The 22,115-nt window shown below is 52.1% G+C and overlaps 2 protein-coding genes across 2 annotated transcripts; one reads left to right on the top strand and one right to left on the bottom strand.

Moving 5' to 3' along the window:
- Nucleotides 1-4,397: 4,397 nt before the first annotated feature.
- Nucleotides 4,398-5,166, bottom strand: LOC136322626 (keratin-associated protein 5-4-like). Its single transcript, XM_066254542.1, has 2 exons — nt 5,128-5,166; nt 4,398-4,874 (listed from the first exon to the last, which is right to left on the bottom strand). Exons 1-2 carry the CDS (start codon nt 5,164-5,166, stop codon nt 4,398-4,400), a joined length of 516 nt encoding a protein of 171 aa, XP_066110639.1.
- A 2,135-nt stretch (nt 5,167-7,301) lies between these two features.
- EPHA1 (EPH receptor A1) lies at nt 7,302-22,074 on the top strand. Its single transcript, XM_066262498.1, has 18 exons — nt 7,302-7,449; nt 8,777-8,841; nt 12,739-13,020; nt 13,944-14,340; nt 14,582-14,737; nt 15,032-15,376; nt 15,513-15,640; nt 15,852-16,002; nt 16,442-16,538; nt 16,744-16,802; nt 17,640-17,765; nt 18,646-18,831; nt 19,006-19,067; nt 19,188-19,394; nt 19,610-19,759; nt 20,005-20,198; nt 21,618-21,773; nt 21,854-22,074. Exons 1-18 carry the CDS (start codon nt 7,368-7,370, stop codon nt 21,930-21,932), a joined length of 2,922 nt encoding a protein of 973 aa, XP_066118595.1. The 5' UTR covers nt 7,302-7,367; the 3' UTR covers nt 21,933-22,074.
- Nucleotides 22,075-22,115: the final 41 nt, after the last annotated feature.

Genomic DNA, 22,115 nt, shown 5'->3' with positions numbered 1-22,115 from the left:
TTAAAGTTACAGATGCAGTTACCTACGTTCCTCACCAGGTGGCGGTGAGATTTTATGACCCAGGGCCTGGGTCCCTCCCAAACTCAAGGATATATTTGAAGGAATACACCTTACTTTTTAAAAAGAGGTAGCTGCTATCTCTCTATGTTCAAACATGGATGTGTCTGTGTGCTTACATTTAAAATAATAGCTTTCTAACTAGAACTAGTTAGAAGAAATTACAGATTACCCTAATAGAATCCATTTGTTAAAAAAAAAAAAAAAAAACTTCTTCAAAGAAAAATATAAAGGGAATCAAATTCATACCCAGTTAATAGAGCTCCTACTGACCAAATTCTTCTTTTATAAAAACAACAATGTAATATTACCTCCAGACCATGGGACCAGTAACCTAAAACCGTGAGTCTGGGTTTGTGTTCCTCAACATCCCTGCCCTCACTAGAGGTTAGCTTCCTGGAGCTCCCCAGCCTAGACTAGCAACAAAATTGCACAGTTTTTCAAATAAACAAAATTAGCCTAATCCGGGAGGCAAAGCCCTCTTTTCTTCTCATCCTAAACCACCCTGAAACTGACTTTAAAACTGGCTGGTGTTCCACGTTTTCTCTCCCTGTGATCTGGGCAGTAAACATTCTGACAAGGACCAAGAGAACACTCCTCTCCCAGAGGATCCAGTGTTGACCACGTGTCTCAACTTGTTCTTATTAAATTTCTGACGTGCCCCAGTTCACCGAGCCATTTGTTCTCATACTTCCTCTGCCTCCCTTCTACCTGCCCAAGTACCAAGGCAGCGTGTGTTCATTTCTCAGGCGGCCCAGCCAACAGGTTAAGGTGAAAACAATCTTATGCTTTCTCCTGAGACACACACAAATATCAGCACGAGGAATTTTGAGTCCTGGCCCCTTCATATTGTCTGACCTCCTTCAAGTTGTTGTAGGATTGTGAATTGGTTTTATTTTTTTACTTTGGAGTAAGGTCAGTTTAGAAGGCGGGGGTGGGGGGATGCAGAAAGTGTGGAGGTGAAGGTTGTACCTAAATACACATTTGAGATGTAATGCATAATCCCAAGTGAATTCCCCTGTCACCCCTTAGACTCTCCCATCAGCATGAGGAATGACCCCATCTCCTTTGTGGCTGCTCCTGCCCATTCTTGAACTTGGGACTCTCCTTCACTGCAGTCTATGCTAGAATGCAATGCAGGTTCACAGCTTCTCCACCACCTTCTTGACTCTAAAACAAACAGAATGTTTGGAGGATTTAAATATGGCAAATACAGAGATAAATTAAAAATTAAAAAAAAAGCAAATGCAGGGAAAAAATCGCAGTATGTCCCCAAAGTGTGAAAGGGCATTTATTCCCATAACGCCTCATCATCAAAATGGATCAAGAGTGAGTTCTCTCTTTTTTTTGTTTTTTTTATTTTTTTATTTTTTTATTCATTTTAGAAAGGAGAGAGAGGGAGAGAGAGAGAGAAGGGGGGAAGAGCAGGAAGCATCAACTCCCGTATGTGCCTTGACCAGGTAAGCCCAGGGTTTCGAATCGGTGACCTCAACATTTCCAGGTCGACACTTTATCCACTGTGCCACCACAGGTCAGGCCAAGAGTGAGTTCTCTTAGTTCTCTCTTTAGTCTTCTTTAGCCTCTTCCTGAGGTCCAAGCTTGAACCAAACATCCTTTTTAATTCAGGGGTTGACGCTACTCCGTCTCCTTCTTCAGCAGGCAAGTCCGTTGATTCTTCATACGTAGCTTGTAAATAACCTCGTACAAGAGGACGCAGATTGCAAGGAGGTACCAGGAGCTTTTGCTTGCCTACCTTATCGTATTTACAGTTGCTTCATATACTGTGTACATATAGGAAGGTGCTTATCACCATTTCCCTTGTTTAGCAGATGAGAAGGCTGAGGCTCCAAAATGTACAATGATTTGCCTAGGACCACGCAGCTCTTGAGTGACAGCATTGGAAGCTTTGTTCTTGACATCCCACAAAAAAAAACAAAAAAAGGTAAACTGTTTCTATCTCCAAACCGTCCTATGTCTGATATGAAGAGCTGCAGCTACCTAAACAATATCAAGTGTTTTTCCCCTTGGCAAATCGATGAGGAGGATGAAGGGAGGAAAGTGAGGGGGTGGGTGGGTCACTGGGGCCAGTGGCATTGCTCAGAGACGCTCTGAGTGTATTTAAGCCATGGGGCTAACAAAAAGTCTCCTTTAAAAATGAAAGTGCCTTCTGGGAAGATTAAGCCTCTTGCAGAGACACCCAGACTAGCCAGATAAACCACAGGCGTTGCCCAGTGTAGCAATTCAAGTGTAGAATGTTTAACCACAAGTCAAGAGGTCTTCAAAAAGAAGGTGTTCTTTATACAATGGAAGAGCATATAGCAGTGAGAATGAATCAGCACCAACCACACAAATAAATCTCCCAAATATAAGTAAATGGGAGAATTCAGACATCAAAATAATATATATCAGATGATTCCATTTTATAAAGTTCAAGAACGGGCAAATCAAATCCATGGTGTTTTAAAGCAGGATACGGGTTACCCTGGGGTGGGGGGCAAGTGGAGGGCTGGAGGCAGTAAGTAAGACAAAAGTTAGGTATTCATTACCTTCTTTGCTTCTGGAAAGCCTGAGTAAGGACCACCAGCCGTGAAGTCAGGCAGAACTGGGGTTCAAATCCTGATTCTGCAAATGAGTGACTTTGAACATGTACTTTCAACTCCCCATGCCTCAGGTGTTTCCATCTATAAAATGGGGCTAATGATACCTTCCTCGGAGGGTTGGCGTGAGAAGTCAGAGAAACAATGCATGTGAAGGGCCCAGCAGCTTGCGTAGGCGTGGTGGCTGTGATCATCCCGCCCCGGCTGCCCACGCCAGAGCAGGGTCAGGGTCAGAGAACAGATAGGAAAGAGCGAGACAGAAGCAGCGGGGAGAACCGAACTAGCCCAATGATCAAAGATGTGCCAAGTTCATCAAACACCATCCAGAGAGAGCTGTTTCTCTGCTTCCCACTACCCACGACAATGTTGCCTACAAGTACAGGCAAGCCCAATGCAGCCCAGACAAAGCTGTTTTGGTCCCATTCATGCAGGCCCTGGCTAGGGCCCATGATACTAGTCTAATAGACTAATTTGCACTGATGTTCTCATTGTGGTTGCCTGCAGCTTCCTGAGTAACACTCCCAGTTAAGCAGGGTTTGAACCAGAGCTAATAGACATACAAGATCTTGACCCAGGCTGGGTGGAATCTACCTGACCCCAAGTCAGCAAGGAGCCAGGGTTGTCTAAAGCCCCCACACACTGGTCAGCAAGCAGAAGGGGCAAACTGCTGATGCCCACAATGTGGGCGGGCCTTAGGGCTCATGCTGTAGAGACAAAGCCAGTCTCAGGAGACTACATGAAATTTTGGACCAGGAAAAACATATCAAGACTGACGTGAAGCCTGGGGCTGGAGGGGAGGCTGACTGCAAAGGGCACAAAGAAACTTTTCTGGGTGGTGAAAGTGTTCTGTGACTTGGTGGTGGAGGCGGTGGTTACCAGGGCGTATGCATTTGTCAGAACCCATTGAACTGTATGCTTGGAACGGGTTCCATTTATTTTATGCAAATTATCCTGTAATAGAATTGCTTTGATAAGAAAATAAAATAAAATGAATGTCTTAGTCATGAGGTTGTCCCACTCTGGGAGTAACCTGGGAGGCCTAAGTCATATATTGCCTTGTGCTGACACAAAAAAATAACTTTTTCCTCACCTTCTAAATTCTTGCTGGGTTGATAATCAAATTAACATGAGACAGATTGACAGGAGAAAATGTCCAGAATTTATTACAGATGCACATGTGTGGGAGGGATGTCATAAGATATGAGACCCATTGGGCAAGTGAGGTTGAGATGCCATTTTGGCAAAGGGGAGGAGCAGAGATTTGAGATTTTAAAGGGAAGGCAGGCAATTCATAGGTAGAGGAGAAAGAGCAAACATGTGGCTAACGAATTCTTGCAGGCCAACCCAAAACAGTGGGATAACAAGCAGTCTGTCCTAGATGTCTCCCCATCTGCCACATTCAGTGTACCCACATTCAGTGTACGCACATTCAGTGTACCCACATTCAGTGTACCCACATTCAGTGTATGCACATTCAGTGTACTCACATTCAGTGTACCCACATTCAGTGTACGCACATTCAGTGTACCCACATTCAGTGTACCCACATTCGGTATACCCACATTCGGTGTACGCACATTCGGTGTACGCACATTCGGTTTACCCACATTCGGTGTACCCACATTCAGTGTACCCACATTCGGTGTACGCACATTCGGTGTACCCACATTAGGTGTACGCACATTCGGTGTACCCACATTCAGTGTACCCACATTCAGTGTACACACATTCGGTGTACCCACATTAGGTGTATCCACATTCGGTGTACCCACATTCGGTGTACCCACATTCGGTGTACCCACATTCGGTGTACGCACATTCGGTGTACCCACATTCGGTGTACCCACATTCAATGTATCCACATTCAGTGTACCCACATTCAGTATACCCACATTCGGTGTACGCACATTCGGTGTACCCACATTCGGTGTACGCACATTCGGTGTACCCACATTCGGTGTATCCACATTCGGTGTACCCACATTCGGTGTACGCACATTCGGTGTACCCACATTCGGTGTACCCACATTCAGTGTATGCACATTCAGTGTACCCACATTCGGTGTACCCACATTCGGTGTATCCACATTCGGTGTACCCACATTCAGTGTACCCACATTCAGTGTATCCACATTCAGTGTACCCACATTCAGTGTACGCACATTCAGTGTACCCACATTCAGTGTATCCATACGGTGAGGCTAAGGTGATGCTCCCTTCCTTTACGCAAATTTTTTATGGGAATTCCTTGAAGCAGGTAAGGGGGGAGTGGAAGATCAAAGATATGTTCTGAGTCTTTTGTTTCTTAGTAACCAGCTTAAAATCAATATTCCCAAAGGCATATTTGGGGGTGGTGAGATGTTGATCCCTGTTGGCCACCTGATTCTGCCATCTGTCCAGTACTTACAGTCAGCAAAGACCTACAAGGTGGGCACAATGCACCCCGTTTTACAGCTAAGGAAACAGGCAAAACCTGGCTGGGAGCGCTGGCCCAAGTCTTCGGACTCCGCATCCTGCCTTCTTTCCTGGAAACGGCCTCAGAGAACACCCAGGTCTAAGGAAACTCAGGTCCAGAGCGTGTAAATAACTTGAGTCAAAGCTGCGCTGCTAGTTAAAGACCGAGGCCAAATGAAAGGCGTGCCTCGTCCCACAACAAACGGAATGAAGCATTGTTGGTGGGATCGTGCTGAGTGCAGCTAGAAGGTGGGTTTCCACTCCTCTTCAGCAGCACTCCCGACCCGGGACAGAAAAGCAACCTTAAACAAAAGCAAGGCTGCTCTGACTCCACCTCTGCCTGCAGGGAGCAGCCCCCAACCCACCCCCCTGAGTCCCCAGAGTCTTGTAACTTTAACAAACTAGAGCAATGCGCACATGCATTACCTCACCGCAGTCTGGCTGATTTCCTAGCAGCAATTGTCCAAAGCTTGCTCCATTTCCCCCCTTCTGTTGGCTGTGCACCCTTTGCTCATTCCTCCTTGCTGAAATCACAAGGCTCTGACCCCTGTGAGCCGGCAGGGGCCTCTCCCTCTCTGCAAAGTCCTCCCATTCTGGCACCTGGTGCAGAGCGGGTGGATCCCATGGCCCCTCTGTGGATATATTCTAACAGCATGTATGTTTGTGCGGGAGAAAAGGCAGAAACATGATGGTGTGTACATAGTGGGGGAAATCCTGGGAGAATCACAAGGAACACTTGGTGGGGGTAAATATAGGGGACAGGAATTGCAGGGTGGGAAGAGAGAGAATTTGACTTTCCCTTCTGTTTTCTGTTCCGTGTAAATTTTCCAACCAATGCTCATGCGTTACATTTATTTTTTATGCTAATGAGGATAGTCTGGGTTGGGACATAATGAGCCTTTTTCTTATTATACTTATCTGTATTTTTTTTTAAAAAAAGAAACACTCTGAGAAGGATAAAATAAAATAAGCACTTAGAATATACCACCTCCCTCCAGCCGCAGTGACCGAAATATGCAATAACTTAAATAAAGAAAAACTATGAATGATTCACCCAAGTGAGATGGAGCCAGGGTAGGGTGCAGAAGGCAGAGGCCCAGGACTGGAGGCCATGGCCCATTCTCAGGGAATATACATCACTGTCCTTTGAGCCCCTGACACCTCTGTTTTGCACCTCCGCTGGGGAGCCACTCCTGCCCTACATTTTAGTCATCTGTGTGCTTGCTTTATGCCCTTGTGTCCAACACTCCACAGACCAATGATTTGTTTAAGGCAGGGCAAGGACTGTCCTATTCTTCTTTGATGTTTTCAGGCTCAAAGCAGAAAAAGTAGAAAATTAATAAGCACCTGTGAAATATAACATAAGGCTGTCTCCAAGCTGTTGGGAGGTCTGTAGGTTAACACCACGAGGTAGGGCTGAGCTGGCTGGATCCCCTCAGTTTTGATGATTACTTGTGCTCAGAGCTCCTCTCGCTCCTCTTGCCTGCTCTGTAAAGTGCAAGGTACATTCAAACTCTGTACTGTAACGTGTTTACTAAGATCTTCCCTTCTCTGGCCCACACCTGCCTTTTTGCCTGGCTCCCAAGACAAATCTTGTGCCCGAGCAGTCAGACTGGTCCATTCACCACTCCCAGAACGCACCTTGAGGCTCCCTGCCTTCAGGCCCTTGCTCAAGTCTTTCCCAATCTCTGCCACTCAAAACCCAACTACCAACGCCTTCTTCCTGAGGACTCACCTAAAGCACCCAGCCAGCTGGGTTTGCGCCCTCTTCCAACCTTCCAGGTGCGTCTCCAAGGGCGGAACCGGCCCTGCATTGTGGTTATCTAAACCTTCCCCACTGGAGCAGAAGCCCCGGGCTTTCTCAGGGGTCTATTACAGTGCTGGACTCTGAAGAAAAGGAGAGAGAGCAATACAAGGGTGTAGTTCGAGTCTGAGGTAGATTAGGCCCAAGGCTGGATCAAGATGGGGTGGGTAGGATTAGAATTAGAACTGGGTTAGCCCATTCCTAATCCCACCCACTAGGCGGCGCCAGCAGTCTCATTCGGCTCAACACGCCTCCGGTTTTTGAAGTATATTACTTGTCTAACAAGTTTCCTTCGTGCTCTACTGTCCCTTTAAGAAGGTGATCCAGGTGAGACTGGAACTCCGCCCCCGGCGCCGGCCCCGCCCCCCGCCCCCACTCGGTTCGCTTGGCTCTCCCAGTCTTCGCGACCTGGCTCAGCCGTCCGGGGCCACCGTCCCAGGTCCCGGCTCCGCGCCATGGAGCAGCGCTGGCCCCTGGGGCTCGGGCTGCTGCTGCTGCTCTGCGCCCTGCTGTCCCCGGGGGCGCGCGCCAAGGAAGGTACAGATTCCCGCCCCCGACCCCCTTCTCCCCTGGCTGAGCTGGCACCCTCCTCCAGGAGCTGGCATTCCTGAAGAGGCCTGTCCTCGCGCCCCTCTCCAGCGCTCTTGCTTTATCGGCCGCCAGGGCATCGACTGGCCAGGCCAATCTTTGGTCTTTGACCCCAACCAGCTGCTTTCACGGGCCAGTCACCCCCGCCCCTGCTGGGCAGCAGTTTGCTACTGGGGGTGGGGTGCTAGGAGCAGCTTCCAGGCCTGCAGCCCAGCAAGCAATCGTGGGGCCCCTAGTGCTCAGACAACCCCAGCCTCGGGTGCCCGGCCCAGAGATCTGAACCCTCTGAAGTCAGAGGTGATAAGTTGCCTTACTGTCAACCTAAGCTGGGCGTCAGAGAGACCTGCCACTGGGGGAAGGGTTGGAACTGTGGGTGCAGGGGTTCCCAGGTGTAGAGGTCAAGCCTGTCAGTCACGCTTGCCCACCCTCTCCAGCCCTGCTACCTCTACTTACCTCCCAGACTCAGACCTGGGCCTTGCACCCCCACTCCACACTCTCAATCTCACACAGAGCAGGCCCTTTGCCAATGATGGGAGCTCCCACCTTTAAGGTCCCCTGTCCACACCCTACCCACTCATGACCCCAGAGGCTAAGCAGCTGTCCCATGCCCCCTTCCATTCTGCAGCTGATGGGTCTCCCTCTGAGTGAGAGGGTGCAAGTCTTCTGCATGGCAGCTCTTCCTAACGTGTCCTGCATTGACTTTGATCAAAGATACAGCCCCCCCAACCTTGTCCCACATTGCCTTCTTCCTGTCATACTCCAGAACAGTGGTCCCCAACCCCCGGGCCGCAACTGTTACTGGTCCGTGGGCCATTTGGTACCGGGCCGCAGAGAAAGAATAAATAACTTACATTATTTCCGTTTTACTTATATTTCAGTCTGAACGATGTTTTATTTTTAAAAAATGACCAGATTCCCTCTGTTACATCCGTCTAAGAGTCACTCTTGACGCTTGTCTTGGTCACGTGATACATTTATCCGTCCCACCCTAAAGTCTGGTCCATGAAAATATTTTCTGATATTAAACCGGTCCGTGGCCCAAAAAAGGTTGGGGACCACTGCTCCAGAAGACAACGAGGACAACTAGCTTCTAGTCCTAGGAGCTTTTTCACACCTTCCTGGGCCGTTTTCCTCCCCTAAGCCTTAGGAAGTCCCAGCTATTAGGAACAGCATGTTAGAGGCTGGGGCCTGGGGACCCAGATTGAGGTATGTGGGTTGCACATGTATGGAGCTTCCTCCCCCAAAGGTGTCAAACCTCTTTCCTCCCCACCTTTAGTCACTCTGATGGACACAAGCACTGCACAGGAAGAGTTGGGCTGGCTGCTGGATCCCGAAGATGGGGTAAGAGTCAGGGGAGGGAAGGACTTAGGATGGCTCAAGGCCAAGGGCCAGTGGGAAATGGGGTGGAGAGGTGGGTGGAGGAATGGAGAAAAGAGCAGGAAAAACTGGAAGTGTCTCCTCTGGGAGGGGAAGGGGAGGTGATGTGACTCAGAACCTCCTGAATGGGACATGGGGGGGTCAGGCTTCACCCCATGGGGAATACCACAATGCCTCCCTGCCCCAGTGAGGAAGGGCTGAATACTCCTGAGGACCATCTAGGGAGAGAATGGACCCTCCTGGAGATGGTTAAATCTGAGGCCATAACAGAAAAATGTCCTCAGTCTGAGGTCCATTTATTCTGACAGAGTTGCACAGATAGGTTCTGAGAGGTCAGGGCATCCCACGAAAGTGTATTCAAAGCTGTATAAATGTATGTGGACATTTTTTATTTTCTGGAGAGGAGAGCCAGAGTTTTCATTGCGTTCTTCAAAGGGTCTGAGACTCCTCCAAAGTTAGAAGCTGCCTCAGTAGAGGTTCCCGAGCCCATGGCACGTCCTCCTTCCTCCCCGGTGCAGGCACACCCTGAATTCTAGCTGTCTGAGTCTGCTCCAAGTTCATTGGATATTCCTTAAACCCAGTGAGCAGAGGTAGGATCTTGTCAGTCCCAGAGAACAACTTTTGGCCACCCTACAAAGCTGTCCAGGAACCATGTAAGGCTGACCCAGTTTCCTCAGCCTCTAGGACTCCTGCCTTAGACCTCTCTTCCCTCTGGTCCTAAACCCCGTTTTCTGGGTGTCCCCCTTTTCCCTTTCCTATTCCAGTAGAAATTGGCCTTGATTTCTGGGGTTGGGGTGACTTGCTTTCTTTCCCTCTGGGTCCTAGTGTCCTGGCTCATTCTCGGCTCTCCCACAGAATAGCCTGTAATTAGAATTAATAGGCTAAACCATAATGTAACCTACAGGAGGGGCTGCTTGGAAAATCCTGGACTAGGCCAGCCCTAATAGGTGCCTCATCTCATAAACCATCTAAATCACTCCACAGTGAGGGCTTCAGGTCCACCTGCTGGCTCCCACAGGCCTTCACTGTGCCCTGCCACCTCCACCCAAATAACTCTTCCCTAATTGGTCCGGAGTGGAAGCCAGGCGTCTTCCACAGCTCAGGCTGAATAGCGCTAGGAGAGCTAAGAAGATAGCAGCAGTCACACACTCCCACTGTCTTCCTTGTCCTCTCTCCTCCTCCTCCTCATCTTTTCAAAACACACACTCAGGTCCAGGCTTCCCAGAATGTACCCACATAGCAGCCAGCAGCGCCTGAGTGATAAGTGAAATGATCCTTGTGGCTGATCCCGTGTAGCTGGTTCTCCCTCGTGGCTCACCGCTGGAACTGGGAGAGGCATTACAGCTGGAAACATCTGCTTCTCCTGGCTGCAGCTGCAGCCTAGCTAATGAGCTGTGCATTGACCACCCGCTGCCCTCCCACCTGCCCTCCACCGCACGCCGTCCACTTGGCTTCCTCATCACAGCTGCCTCTTAAGAACAGGCTCTGGGTGCCTTCCATCGTCCCAGCATCAGGGCCTCGAGACCCCATGCCCAGTCTGTGAGCTCCCCAACATAATGCAAAAAGCTGCCCCTGCCCTACCACCATCACGCCGAATTTGTAGTTTCTTGCCTTTGCCCAGAGCTGAGAGTAGCCATGAATGAATACCCCTGCAGGATAGTGGAGTAAAAGCCCATGGGAAAGTGAACTTTCTAAGGTGACGGGCTCACAGTCTCTTTTCTATCACATAAAGGGGTTGCTACCAAAATATCAAAGGGGATATGCTAGAGAATTTTGGAGTTTCTTTCTTAAGTTCATCTGGCAGGGCAAGTACTTACAAATAGCTAATATATTTTTAAAGGGAAGAATAATGAAATGGGAGGCTTATCCAGACATCAGAACATACAAACACATCAGCGATAATAAAAGCTTGGACCATTGCACAAGAATACTCAGGTCAAAGGAGCAGAAAAGAAAGTTCAAATATAAGTGGACGTGTATGAGATTTTAGTGCATGGTAACATTGGGATTGCAAATCAATGTGGAAAGTGTAAGCCTGTCAATAATTTGACAATTGGTTGTCTATAATTATTTTTAAAGGGGCAAAATTACATCTCTACTTCCCATTATACACACATAAAAAAGTAGATTTTAGCAAGATTAAAATCTGAACCTAAAAACCAAACCTAAACAAAAACTAGGAGAAAATATAGAAGATCTTTATAAATTTGGGATGGGACAGCTTCCCCAGCAAAACACACAACCACAAAATCATGAAGGGAAAAGCTATAGCTATTATAAAAAAATTTTAAATATATGTCAACCTCGAAAACATTATTAGCAAAGTCAAGTGGCGTGACAGCTAGGGAAACAATGTTTGAAACATGCCTTTCAAACAAGTGATTAATGTCTATATAATTAAAAAAAAAACTCATCCAAATGAGCAAACGAAAGATAACAATAGAACACCCCAATAAATTCAATTAAAATGAATAAATAAAAACCAAATTAAAAAGACAATAAGATATCAAACAACAGTTAGTTGCAATAAAAACGCAACTACCCAGTGAACAAAAGGGAAACGTACAACCTCCTATCAAAGAAATGTATATTAAAATGCCAAGAAGCTGCCTTTGTCTATAAGATTGGCCAAAAGTAAAAAAAATTGTTAATATCCAGTGTTGACGAGCTTTGAAGAAAATGAGCTCTCAGGCATTGTTGATGGAAGTATAAACAGATAAAGCCTTTCTGGAGGGCTGTTTGATACTGTCTTCTTAGAAAATTCATACTCTGTTTACCCTTTGATGCAGCCATTCTGTAGAAATCTGTACATGTTTACTTAAAAAAAAAAAAAAAACGAGAAGCTGCTTAAATGCCTAACAATAAGTAAACGATTAAAATAAATTTTGGTACATCTCTACCATGGACAACTATTTTGTAGATTGCTTCAAAAAGGAATTAGGTAGTTTTGTATATTCTCATGTGGACATCTTTCAAAGACCTTCTGTTTATTAAAAAGTTGCTTACAGAATGACATCTATATGTTTAAAAAAAATCTATGTCGAACATGTACGTACACAGAAAAACATTCAAACATTTCTCGAGAGGCACTGAGGGTGGTCTGTAAAGTTTTACTCCACATTGTCAAAGTGGCTTCTTCCTCCGGCAGTGGGGTGGATGGATAGGAGAACTTTTACTTTTTAATATGTGTAAATGTTTGTATGTTGACTTTTATAATGAGCACATAGAGACGTAACGATCAACACCATAAACTCGGGAGCTCCACATCCCAGCTCTGCCTCTTAACAGCTGAGTAAAATGTGGAATGTTGAAGAAATTAAGAAGAGTGGCCTGGATGGTGTCTAGGATTTTGCTGGTGGCCCATCCTGGAAGGGCTGCCTGTTGGAGAGGGTGACAGTCCCTTATACAGAAGAGTTCTGTGCTACTTCTTACTCTCCAAAGGCCTTAGAGGCCTCAGTATTAAACAGTCTCCTCTTCTCTGCCCAAGTAGGTGGGAAGGTCTGGTGAATGAGCTTTTGCTTCAAAAGTCTGACCTTGAACTACTTGATGGCTCTGCTGGTGAAATAGGTCAAAATTGGTGCTCAGACACTTGCACTTGGGGTCGGGGACTCATTGAAGGGACCAGGGCAGGTTAGGGAGGGAAAGGGGGTGTTGTCTTGCCCATCCTAAATCCATATAAATCCCCGACCTTAACACTTAACCTGCTATCCTGGGGTGGAGGGATGGGGAGAGGGCAGCACAAATAGATGAACGTGGGCTGGGCGGGGACCCTATGCCGGCTCCCTCGCCATCAGCTCTAGAACCTGCGGGTTTGGGGAGCAGGTGGTGACTGGGAGTCTGACCTCGACTTCCCTGTGGCAGTGGAGCAGGATGCAGAGGATGCTGAACGGGACACCCCTGTACATGTACGGGGACTGCCCGGTACAAGGAGGCGGAGACACTGACCACTGGCTTCGTACCAACTGGATCTACCGGGGAGAGGAGGCTTCCCGTGTCCACGTGGAGCTTCGGTTCACCATTCGCGACTGTAAGAGTTTCCCCAGGGAAGCCGGGCCTCTAGGCTGCAAGGAGACCTTCAACCTTCTGTACATGGAGAGCGACCAGGATGTGGGCGTTCAGCTCCGCCGGGCCATGTTCCAGAAGGTACTTTCACCCCCTGAGTGCCATTTCGATCCCAGTACTGATCCCTGCCTCGCGCCTTGCCATGCCCCTACTTAGCTGAGCAAAAGAGAAGGTGCGAGAAAGAGGAAGTGGATCTAGGTGTCAGATAATGAATGAACGAAAAGACGGTGGGACCAGAGTTTGGAAGGACTGGATTTGAATGCTTTTTTTGCTGTGCCCTAACTTCAGGCATGTCTAATCTCTCTGAGCTTTAGTTTCTTTGTCTTAACATAGTAATAATAGTACCGACCTCGTCTGCTACAGAGGCTTGGCAGGCATCCTCTGAGACAACAGCGTGCTGTGGGGGAGGCAAGAAAAAGGTGTTTTCACTTCCTCCATCAGTATCCACAGTGTTCTTGCACAACCCCTCCCCTGAGTACTGCCAGGGTTGTGTAGGGAGATAGCTCTCTGCAGGGTGTCTGTCATACCATCTCCCTCCCTTTCCTACTCAAAAATACATACTGGAATGCCGGGTAGCATATGATGATAGGATGCGCTCACATTCCTTTTCCCCTAAAGAGATGATGTTGTAAAGTTTATTAGCAATAAATTAATTATGACACACTGCATAACCAATCACCCCATTGGCACTGAGGCGGGACCACAGCTGCGAACCGCAGGCAGTAAATGAGCTGTAGCCCTGCTCCCTGGGTTCCAAACCTAGCTGTGTGGTCTCAGACAAGGTCTCTAACCTCTCCTAGCCATAGGCTCCTCATCCGTTACAGGGAGATGGCTCTTCACCCCACCTGGCAGGATTATTGTACAGACTCAGTAGCAGAGTGCACATAAAATGCTTAGCTCACATGTAACAAGCCCCCAGTTTATGGTTGTGCAATTGTAAAGCATTAAGCAAGCAATCATTTCTGTTGGGTGGTTGCTCCCTGCTCCCCCCACCTTCTCCTCAGGTCACCACAGTGGCTGCAGACCAGAGCTTCACCATCCGAGACCTCGTGTCTGGCACAATGAAGATGAACGTGGAGCACTGTTCCTTGGGCCGCCTGACCCGCCGCGGCCTCTATCTCGCTTTCCACAACCCGGGGGCCTGCGTGGCCCTGGTGTCCGTCCGGGTGTTCTATCAGCGGTGCCCTGAGGCTGTGCACGGCCTGGCTCGATTCCCCGACACGCTCCCCGGACCTGGCGGGCTGGTGGAAGTGGCGGGGACTTGCTTGCCCCACACCCAGACCAGCCCCGGCCCTGCGGGGGCACCCCGCATGCACTGCAGCCCCGAGGGCGAGTGGCTGGTCCCAGTGGGCCGGTGCCACTGTGAGCTTGGCTATGAAGAAGGTGGAGAGGGATGCCGTGGTAAGCAGATTGGAGGAGGTGGTGACAACCTTCAGGGACCCCTTGGGGGAGGGGGCAGTGTCCAGGGTACCAAAGAAGGGAGGGAAACCAAAGCTTCGTGTCAGAGATTACTGAACTGAATGCATGTTCCAGGGCCCCTGGAGACATATACAGGGGTGTTTCTAGTACAGGGATGGGAGGAGGGTGCGATTCTACCTATAAAAACACTAGACAGCCGCAGCTCTATGCATTCTCCCTCCAGCCTGCCCAGTCGGCTCCTACCGGGCGGATATGGACCCACCCCATTGTCTCAAGTGCCCGCGACACAGCATGGCCAAGTCTGAGGCTGCCACCCTCTGCACCTGTGACAGCGGCCATTACCGTGCCCCCGGGGAGGGCCCGCAGACAGCGTGCACACGTGAGTCCTGGGGCAGGGCCTGGCCTCTGCCAAGAGGAACAGGACTGCTGAGACCATGTTGGAGTCGGGACTGCCCAGAGCTTGTCGGATATTGGGCACTGACTGTCTGGGGTGTCAGACACTTGAAGTTTCTCCCCTGCCCCTGCTACCCCGGGCAGAATGAGGAGCTGGCATTATGCTACTTTATCCTCAGTAGGAATCGGATCTCCTGGTGGCCTTTGCAGGACTTCAAAACTTGGGGTGGTGAAGAGTCCGCAGCTTAGGCCCCTACTGATGGCCTCTTTTCTCCCACAGGCCCCCCCTCAGTCCCTCGAAACCTGAGCTTCTCCGTTTCGGGGACTCGGCTGACTCTGCGTTGGATTCCTCCAGCAGATCCGGGGGGGCGCCAGGATGTGAGATACAGGGTGAGCTGTTCTCAGTGTCAGGGAGCAGCACCAGGCGAAGGCCCCTGCCAGCCCTGCGCGAGGAGCGTGCGCTTCTCCCCGGGGGCCAGCGGTCTCACGGTGCCTGCTGTGCATGTCGAGGGCCTCGAACCCTTCGCCAACTACACCTTTAACATCGAGGCCCACAACGGAGTGTCAGGGCTGGGCAGCACCAAGCCGGCCGGCGCCTGGCTCAGCATCAGCATGGGGCACACAGGTGAGGGGTCCGGGGGAGGTGGGGCCGGCCCCCCGGACAGAACCCCAGGAGCCCACCGATGGGCGGGAAGCAATCGAAAGCTCTTCCAGTTATTTCCTCTTTCCTTCGAACCCGCTGGAACCCTGTGGACGCACAGAGTCCCCATCAGGCCTGTCCCTGAGGCTGGTGAAGAAGGAGCCCCGGCAGCTGGAGCTGACCTGGGCGGGGTCCCGGCCCCGCAGCCCCGGCGGGAACCTGACCTACGAGCTGCATGTGCTGAACCAGGTGAGGATGCAGCTGAGAGTCTCCACGTCTATGCCTGGCACACCCCAACGTTCTAGCCCGGGGTATGGGATGGCTCTCCTGGGGCAGAAGCCTACCCAGGGCCCTGCTGTGACGGTCCCCCGATCCGCTCCTTCCCCATCGCCCCGAAAAGCCCATCCCCTCTGCCAGGTCTGGCTCCGCCCGGCCCAGTCAACACAAGTCTCCCCCACAGGATGAAGAATGGCACCAGCTGGTGCTAGAACCCCGGGTCCTGCTGACCGAACTGCAGCCTGACACCACGTACACCGTCAGGGTCCGAATGTTGACCCCGCTGGGCCCCGGCCCCTTCTCCTCTGACCATGAGTTTCGGACTAGCCCGCCAGGTGGGTGGCTTATCCTTGGTTCTGCCCCAAATACACAGGCACCTGTTCACCACGGCAACAGTCCGTGACCCTTCCTCTCTCTGCACACACGCATGTGTGCATACACATGCCCACACACTAGAAGACGCGGCTTCAGGAAGCCAGCCCCACCCAGACTCACACCAAGTCCCCTCCCCATAGTGAACTCAGGCTTCTGACGCTGGGGACTGCCCGCATCCCGTCAGCTGTCCCAGCTTCTCAGTGAGGGCCCAGCCCCAGGCAGCCCAAGCTCGAGTCCCTGTGCTCAGCCCTTTCTACGTGCTCTCCCTCTGACATGCACCTGTCTCCCCGGTTAGGGGACACACACCTGAGGCCCACTCAGGGACCTGCCCATGGGCTTGCTTTTCTGGCCTCCGTTTTCCCCTGAAGCCCCCAGACTTCCTTACCGTGTGTGTCACAGTTTCCAGGGGCCTGACTGGAGGTGAAATCGTGGCCATCATCTTCGGGGTGCTGCTGGGCCTGGGGCTGCTGCTCGGGTTCCTTGTCTGCCGCTCCAGGTGCTGCTGCTGCCCCTCCCCGGCCGCCATCCTTTGTCTGGTCAGAAGCCCTTGAGTGCAGCCCCAATGACCCTTCCATCCCCTAGTCCCAGAGCTCCACTGTGCCCCCACCCTCACCCTATACCTAGAGAAAACTCAGCTGGAGCCCATTGGGCCCCTAAGGTGCTCCTGGGACCCTGAGGAAGCTGTCCCCACCTTCCCACAGGAAAAGCCACCGGCAACAGCAACAGAGACAGCGTGAACGTGTCACCAACATGGATGGAGGTGAGCTAGGAGCACATGAGCGTGCGTGTGTGTGTGCGTGCGTGCACGCGCGCATGCATATGTGTTAAAAGGTGCGTCCAGGATGGGACCAAGGGACCCACATTTCCTGGGCCAACTCTGGGGGCTCAAGTGGCCTCTTGTCCTTAGGCTTCTTGTGTTTTGCTACCTAATTAACTGTAGTTAATTAACTTTGTACTGATGGTGTCCCGGAGGCTCTGTGCAATTACCTGTTAGCTGTTGGTGCCGTGCCGCTGTAACCAACCCCCGGACCCTGGGAAGCCTCCCCAGGTCCCCCATCCTGGCTGGCCGGGTCTGTGGGCGGAGTCTGGGCCGGAGGAGGATCGCTTGGCAGGCTCCCTGGAGTCCTCCGAAGCATGTGGGCTTCCTGCTGGTCACCTCATTAGGTGCCCCCCAAGAGGAGGGTCAGCAGTCCCTCCAAGCAGTGGGATGGAAGTGAGGCTTGTCTGGGAATGTGGATGAGGTGTGAGTGATGGGGAGCATGGCGCGCAAGGGTGAGGAGGAAAGGCAGGGCCGCGAGAGCCTGGGTGAGCCACGGGGAGATTGGGTAACTCGAGGCCGTGACCGCTTTTGGGTCTGGTTTCTGGGCAGGGGGGAGGGGTAAGGACACGGGAGCGTCGTGCGTAGACAGGAGGGGGAGAGGCTGGCTGTGGAGGGTCCATGGCTGAGGATAGAGACTTTCTCCCACCTCAGCCAGAACAGGACTCCGCAGGGCACAGAGGCACAAGGAGCTAGGGTCTGCTGCCGGTCCCTGCCCCCAGACTCCTGAGCCCCGACGTGGGTGCTCCTGTGGCCGAGCCTTCCCTGCTCTCCCTGCAGAGGACAAGCTGTGGCTGAAGCCTTACGTGGACCTCCAGGCCTATGAGGACCCTGCCCAGGGGGCCCTGGACTTGACGCAGGAGCTTGATCCGGCTTGGCTGATGGTGGACACTGTCATAGGGGAAGGTGAGCCATGCTGGTCCCTCTGGGCGATTGCACAGAGCCTCTTCCTTCCAGCCCTTCCCTGTGGGGCCCAGCCGGCCTCACCTGTGGCCCAAGGGCTCCCAGAAGCTTCCTGTCTCCTGGACCCTGGACTCTGCATCCTTGAACTAACATGGTCACGTTAGAGTCCCCTTATCGAGTGTCCTGAAACAGCCTGCCTCATACACAGTCTGCTTTTGGTCATGGAGTTCCTGATTAAGAACATTAGACACAGTATCTTTGTCAATAGGGGGCAGGGGGGGTCATTGTGCCCAGGGCCCAGAGTCTACTCAGATGGTTCCCAAACGTGGGAGAGGTTCATAGCTTCCCTTGCTCCGCATTTCACCCCACCAGGACCCAGTGTCCTTGGGCCGCCCTGATCTCTTGGGTCACCAGGGGAAATGGATCTGACCAGAGAACAAAACAAAGCTTGGCAGTGTCCTTGCTGATTGTGCGGCCAGGCCGGCTAAGCCGTGACCGGAGGAACTTGTGGAAGACAGTGGCAACAGTCAGCCTTCCTGGTCGCTTGTTCACTGGCCCTGAGCAGCCGGCCCTTCATGAGCACACCTCGGTGCCACTGCACGAAGCCCATTGACCCAGCATTTACTGAGCACCTACTGTTAGCCAGGAACCATGCTAACCCAGGAGACCGTGCCGAAGAGGTTGCAGAAATGCACTTCCTGCCCCAGACTCCTGTCCCCTTCCTCTCCTTCCCCAGGAAGTACAGCCCACCGCTTGTCCCAGAAAGGGCACACCAGGTTTCTGATCAGAGAAGAAAAGAGAACTGGGGACATGGAGGATGTCATCTGCCTCCTTGAAGAGCCTGACATGCATCGGGCCATGACCCTGCTTTCTTTTCACTCAGGAGAGTTTGGAGAAGTGTATCGAGGGACCCTGAGAATCCCCAACCAGGATAGCAAGGCTGTGGCCATTAAGACCTTGAAGGACACATCTCCGGATGGCCAGTGGTGGAACTTCCTTCGAGAGGCAACGATCATGAGCCAGTTCAACCACCCGCACATCCTGCACCTGGAAGGCGTTGTCACAAAGAGTATGAGGATTGGTCTCTGGGAAGGGGGTGGAGGTGGGGGGAGAGGAGAAAGGAGGCGGGGGAGACCACCAGAAGTGGAGGGAAGATGTTTTGCCAAGGGCAGGAAATGTGGTTCGGGTGGTTTGGGGTGGAGATGGGCTGGAAGCTGCCATGGTAACGTCCTTTATGTCTCAGGAAAGCCCATCATGATTATCACGGAGTTTATGGAGAACGGAGCCCTGGATGCCTTCCTGAGGGTGAGAAGGGCAGAGGACCAACAAGGAAGGGAGATGCACCATGAGGCCCCGGATATTGGCTCCTGGTCTGGGAGGAAGCAACTCTGCCCATCCCCTAACCCTTCCACTCACTCGCTGCAGGAGCGGGAGGACCAGCTGGTCCCTGGGCAGCTGGTAGCCATGCTGCTGGGCATCGCATCTGGTATGACCTACCTCAGTCACCACAATTACGTTCATCGGGACCTGGCCGCTAGGAACATCTTAGTAAGTCAGAGCCTGTGCTGCAAGGTGTCTGACTTTGGCCTCACCCGCCTCCTGAACAACTTTGATGGCACCTATGAAACTCAGGTGAGAAGCCTGCACTCGCCACAGATACATTCACGTGCATGCGTGCGCGCACACACACACACACACACACACACACAATTTCATGCCATGCATACAACACATCCCTTATGTGTACAACAAATAAGGGACGCGTGCTCGTGTGAATGCAAGTATTCGCTTCACCCCTCCTCCATGCCCTGCAACACGTCAGCTTTCTGTCCTCCGCACCCTGTTAGGGAGGGAAGATCCCCATCCGTTGGACAGCACCTGAAGCCATTGCCCATCGGATCTTCACCACGGCCAGTGATGTGTGGAGCTTTGGGATTGTGATGTGGGAGATGCTGAGCTTTGGGGACAAGCCGTATGGGGAGATGAGCAATCAGGAGGTGAGCCGGGTACTCCCCATACCAGTCTTCCCCCACATCCCCCTGGGCTCTTCCTGGCCCACAGTTTTCTGCACTTCTACCCTCTCTGGCCCCCTTCACCTCACCACCTGTTCTTACTACTGGTCAAGGGTGGAGGTGAGGGGGTCAGAGCCTCCTTTGCAATGATCTTGCATGAACAAGGCAAGATCACGGGCTGCCAGGTCAGCTTCCAACCTCAGGCCTCCCTCCCTTCTCCCCGGCTTTAGGTAATGAAGAGCATCGAGGACGGGTACCGGCTGCCGCCTCCCATGGACTGCCCGGCCGTCCTCTATGAGCTCATGAAGAGCTGCTGGGCCTACAACAGCGACCGTCGGCCCCACTTTCTCCAGCTGAAGACACAGCTGGAGCAGCTGCTGGAAACCCCTCATGCCCTGCGGACGCTGGCCAACTTTGATCCCAAGTAATTGAGCTGGGGAGGGCAATGGGACTCGGGGGGCAGGTCGGGGAGAATGGCCATGGGCATTCGGCCACATCCTCCAAGTGCTGGGCCTGCAAAGCTCCAGAGTCCAGCAGAGAAGGCTTGGCCACAGTCTGCGCCCTTGGGGAGCATCCACCTTGGCGGAGGAGATGCAGTCCCACCCCGAATAGCTGTAGTTTGATAGGAGATAGGAAGCGAGCCGTGAGCTGGGAAGCAGACAGAAGCAGGGCTTGCACGCTGATACCTGCTCCGAGGACCTTGGTCACTTTGGTTGGGGTGGGGAAAACAGACCCTTGCAGGTGGTGGCCGGTGGTGTGGGTGTCATGACTGCAAGGGGCAGCCTGGTGGGATCCGGGGAGGCTCCCAGGTCCCGTGCCCAGCATGGGTTTGGGGAGCTTAGGGCAGGCTGCTTGCAAATAGTGCAGAGTGATGGCAGTGCCCAGTTCAGGGACAGTGGCCAGAGATGAAGCTGGAGGGGGAGCCGAGCCAGTCCAAGGAGGACCGGCTCTGCTGAAGAGCCCACACTTGATTCTGAGTACAGAGAACGACTGACCAGTTTTTAAAGCTGTCCATGAGAGACATGGTCAGAATTGCATTTGACCAAAAACATGGGCAGGATGTGGAGAAGGAACCAGTGGGAGGGGGCAGGGGTAGGTGGGGGAGATAGAGGCAAGGCTGGGCTTCCAGTGTCTTTATCGGGCAAACCAGCCCTGGCGTGCCAGCCTGCGTATCAAACCACCATATATAACCTTGTTTCTGGGAGAAAATGTGCTCCAAGTTTCTACTTTTGAAACTATCTTTTGGAGCACAACTCCCTCATACACTGGAGACTGCGTGTGCTAATCTTTCTGGAATGTTGGATATTTTTCCCCCCAGTAGATTTACTTTGCTAATGGTTTTTGGCTCTGGCTGGCTTTAGTTAGCACAGGAACACTCATTGTGTTGTGGGTGTCAGAGTGTAAGAGGAACAGCCGAGGCTGGAGGTAGCAATCGGGGGGCTGCTCCCAGAACTCGGGGGCCACCGTGAAGAGAAGCAGGGTCTCCCCCCGCGCCGCCTCAGCGGGGATAGTTGATCCTGTTCTTGTCTTACCCAGCCTCCCACCACTGCCCAGAGCGGGCCACTCCAGTGGCGTTGGGCTTGTGCTAACCTTCTGTTGGGGACTTTCAGGACTGCCCCAGGACTGTCAGCCTGCCCACTGCTGTCCAGCACACCAGGAAACAGGCCAGGAAATGGGTTCATAGACAATGGCCAGGCTAATCCACAAAGTCTAGATAATCTCTGTGCCCAGACACCAACTTGAATGCTGGCCCCCGAGGCTCACAGGCTGAGCCTGGGTTTTCAGGAAAGCAGGGGACAGCCCCTGCCGCCCCCATGTGACTCAGGCCACCCGTGTCCCACAGGCTAACCCTTCGCCTGCCCAGTTTGAGTGGCTCAGACGGGATCCCCTATCGAAGTGTCCCCGAGTGGCTGGAGTCCATCCGCATGAAACGTTACATTCTGCACTTCCGCTCAGCCGGCCTGGACACCATGGAGTGTGTGCTGGAGCTGACAGCCGAGTGAGGGTCCTGGGGACCCGGGCAGGGGAGGGCTGCTGGGGTGTGGGCCCGCACTCACGGACCCCTCTCCTTGACCACAGGGACCTGGTGCAGATGGGGATCACACTGCCCGGACACCAGAAGCGCATTCTTTGCAGTATTCAGGGATTCAAGGACTGAGCCCTGCCCTCCCCCACCCTGTCCTCAGGAAGCAAGGACAGGACCGGGGTCACCATGCCCCTTCCCTCAGCCGACCAGGCCTTGGTGCTGGCCTCTCACCCACCCTTCTCCGAGAAACTCGCCTCTGGAGCCTGGGGGCCTCCCTGTTTTTCAAAAGGGGGGTTGGGGTACAAATAAAACCGT

The sequence above is a fragment of the Saccopteryx bilineata genome, chromosome 2 (genome assembly GCF_036850765.1).
Source record: "Saccopteryx bilineata isolate mSacBil1 chromosome 2, mSacBil1_pri_phased_curated, whole genome shotgun sequence".
Taxonomy (NCBI): domain Eukaryota; kingdom Metazoa; phylum Chordata; class Mammalia; order Chiroptera; family Emballonuridae; genus Saccopteryx; species Saccopteryx bilineata.
This window is presented reverse-complemented; position numbering and strand designations above follow the sequence as displayed.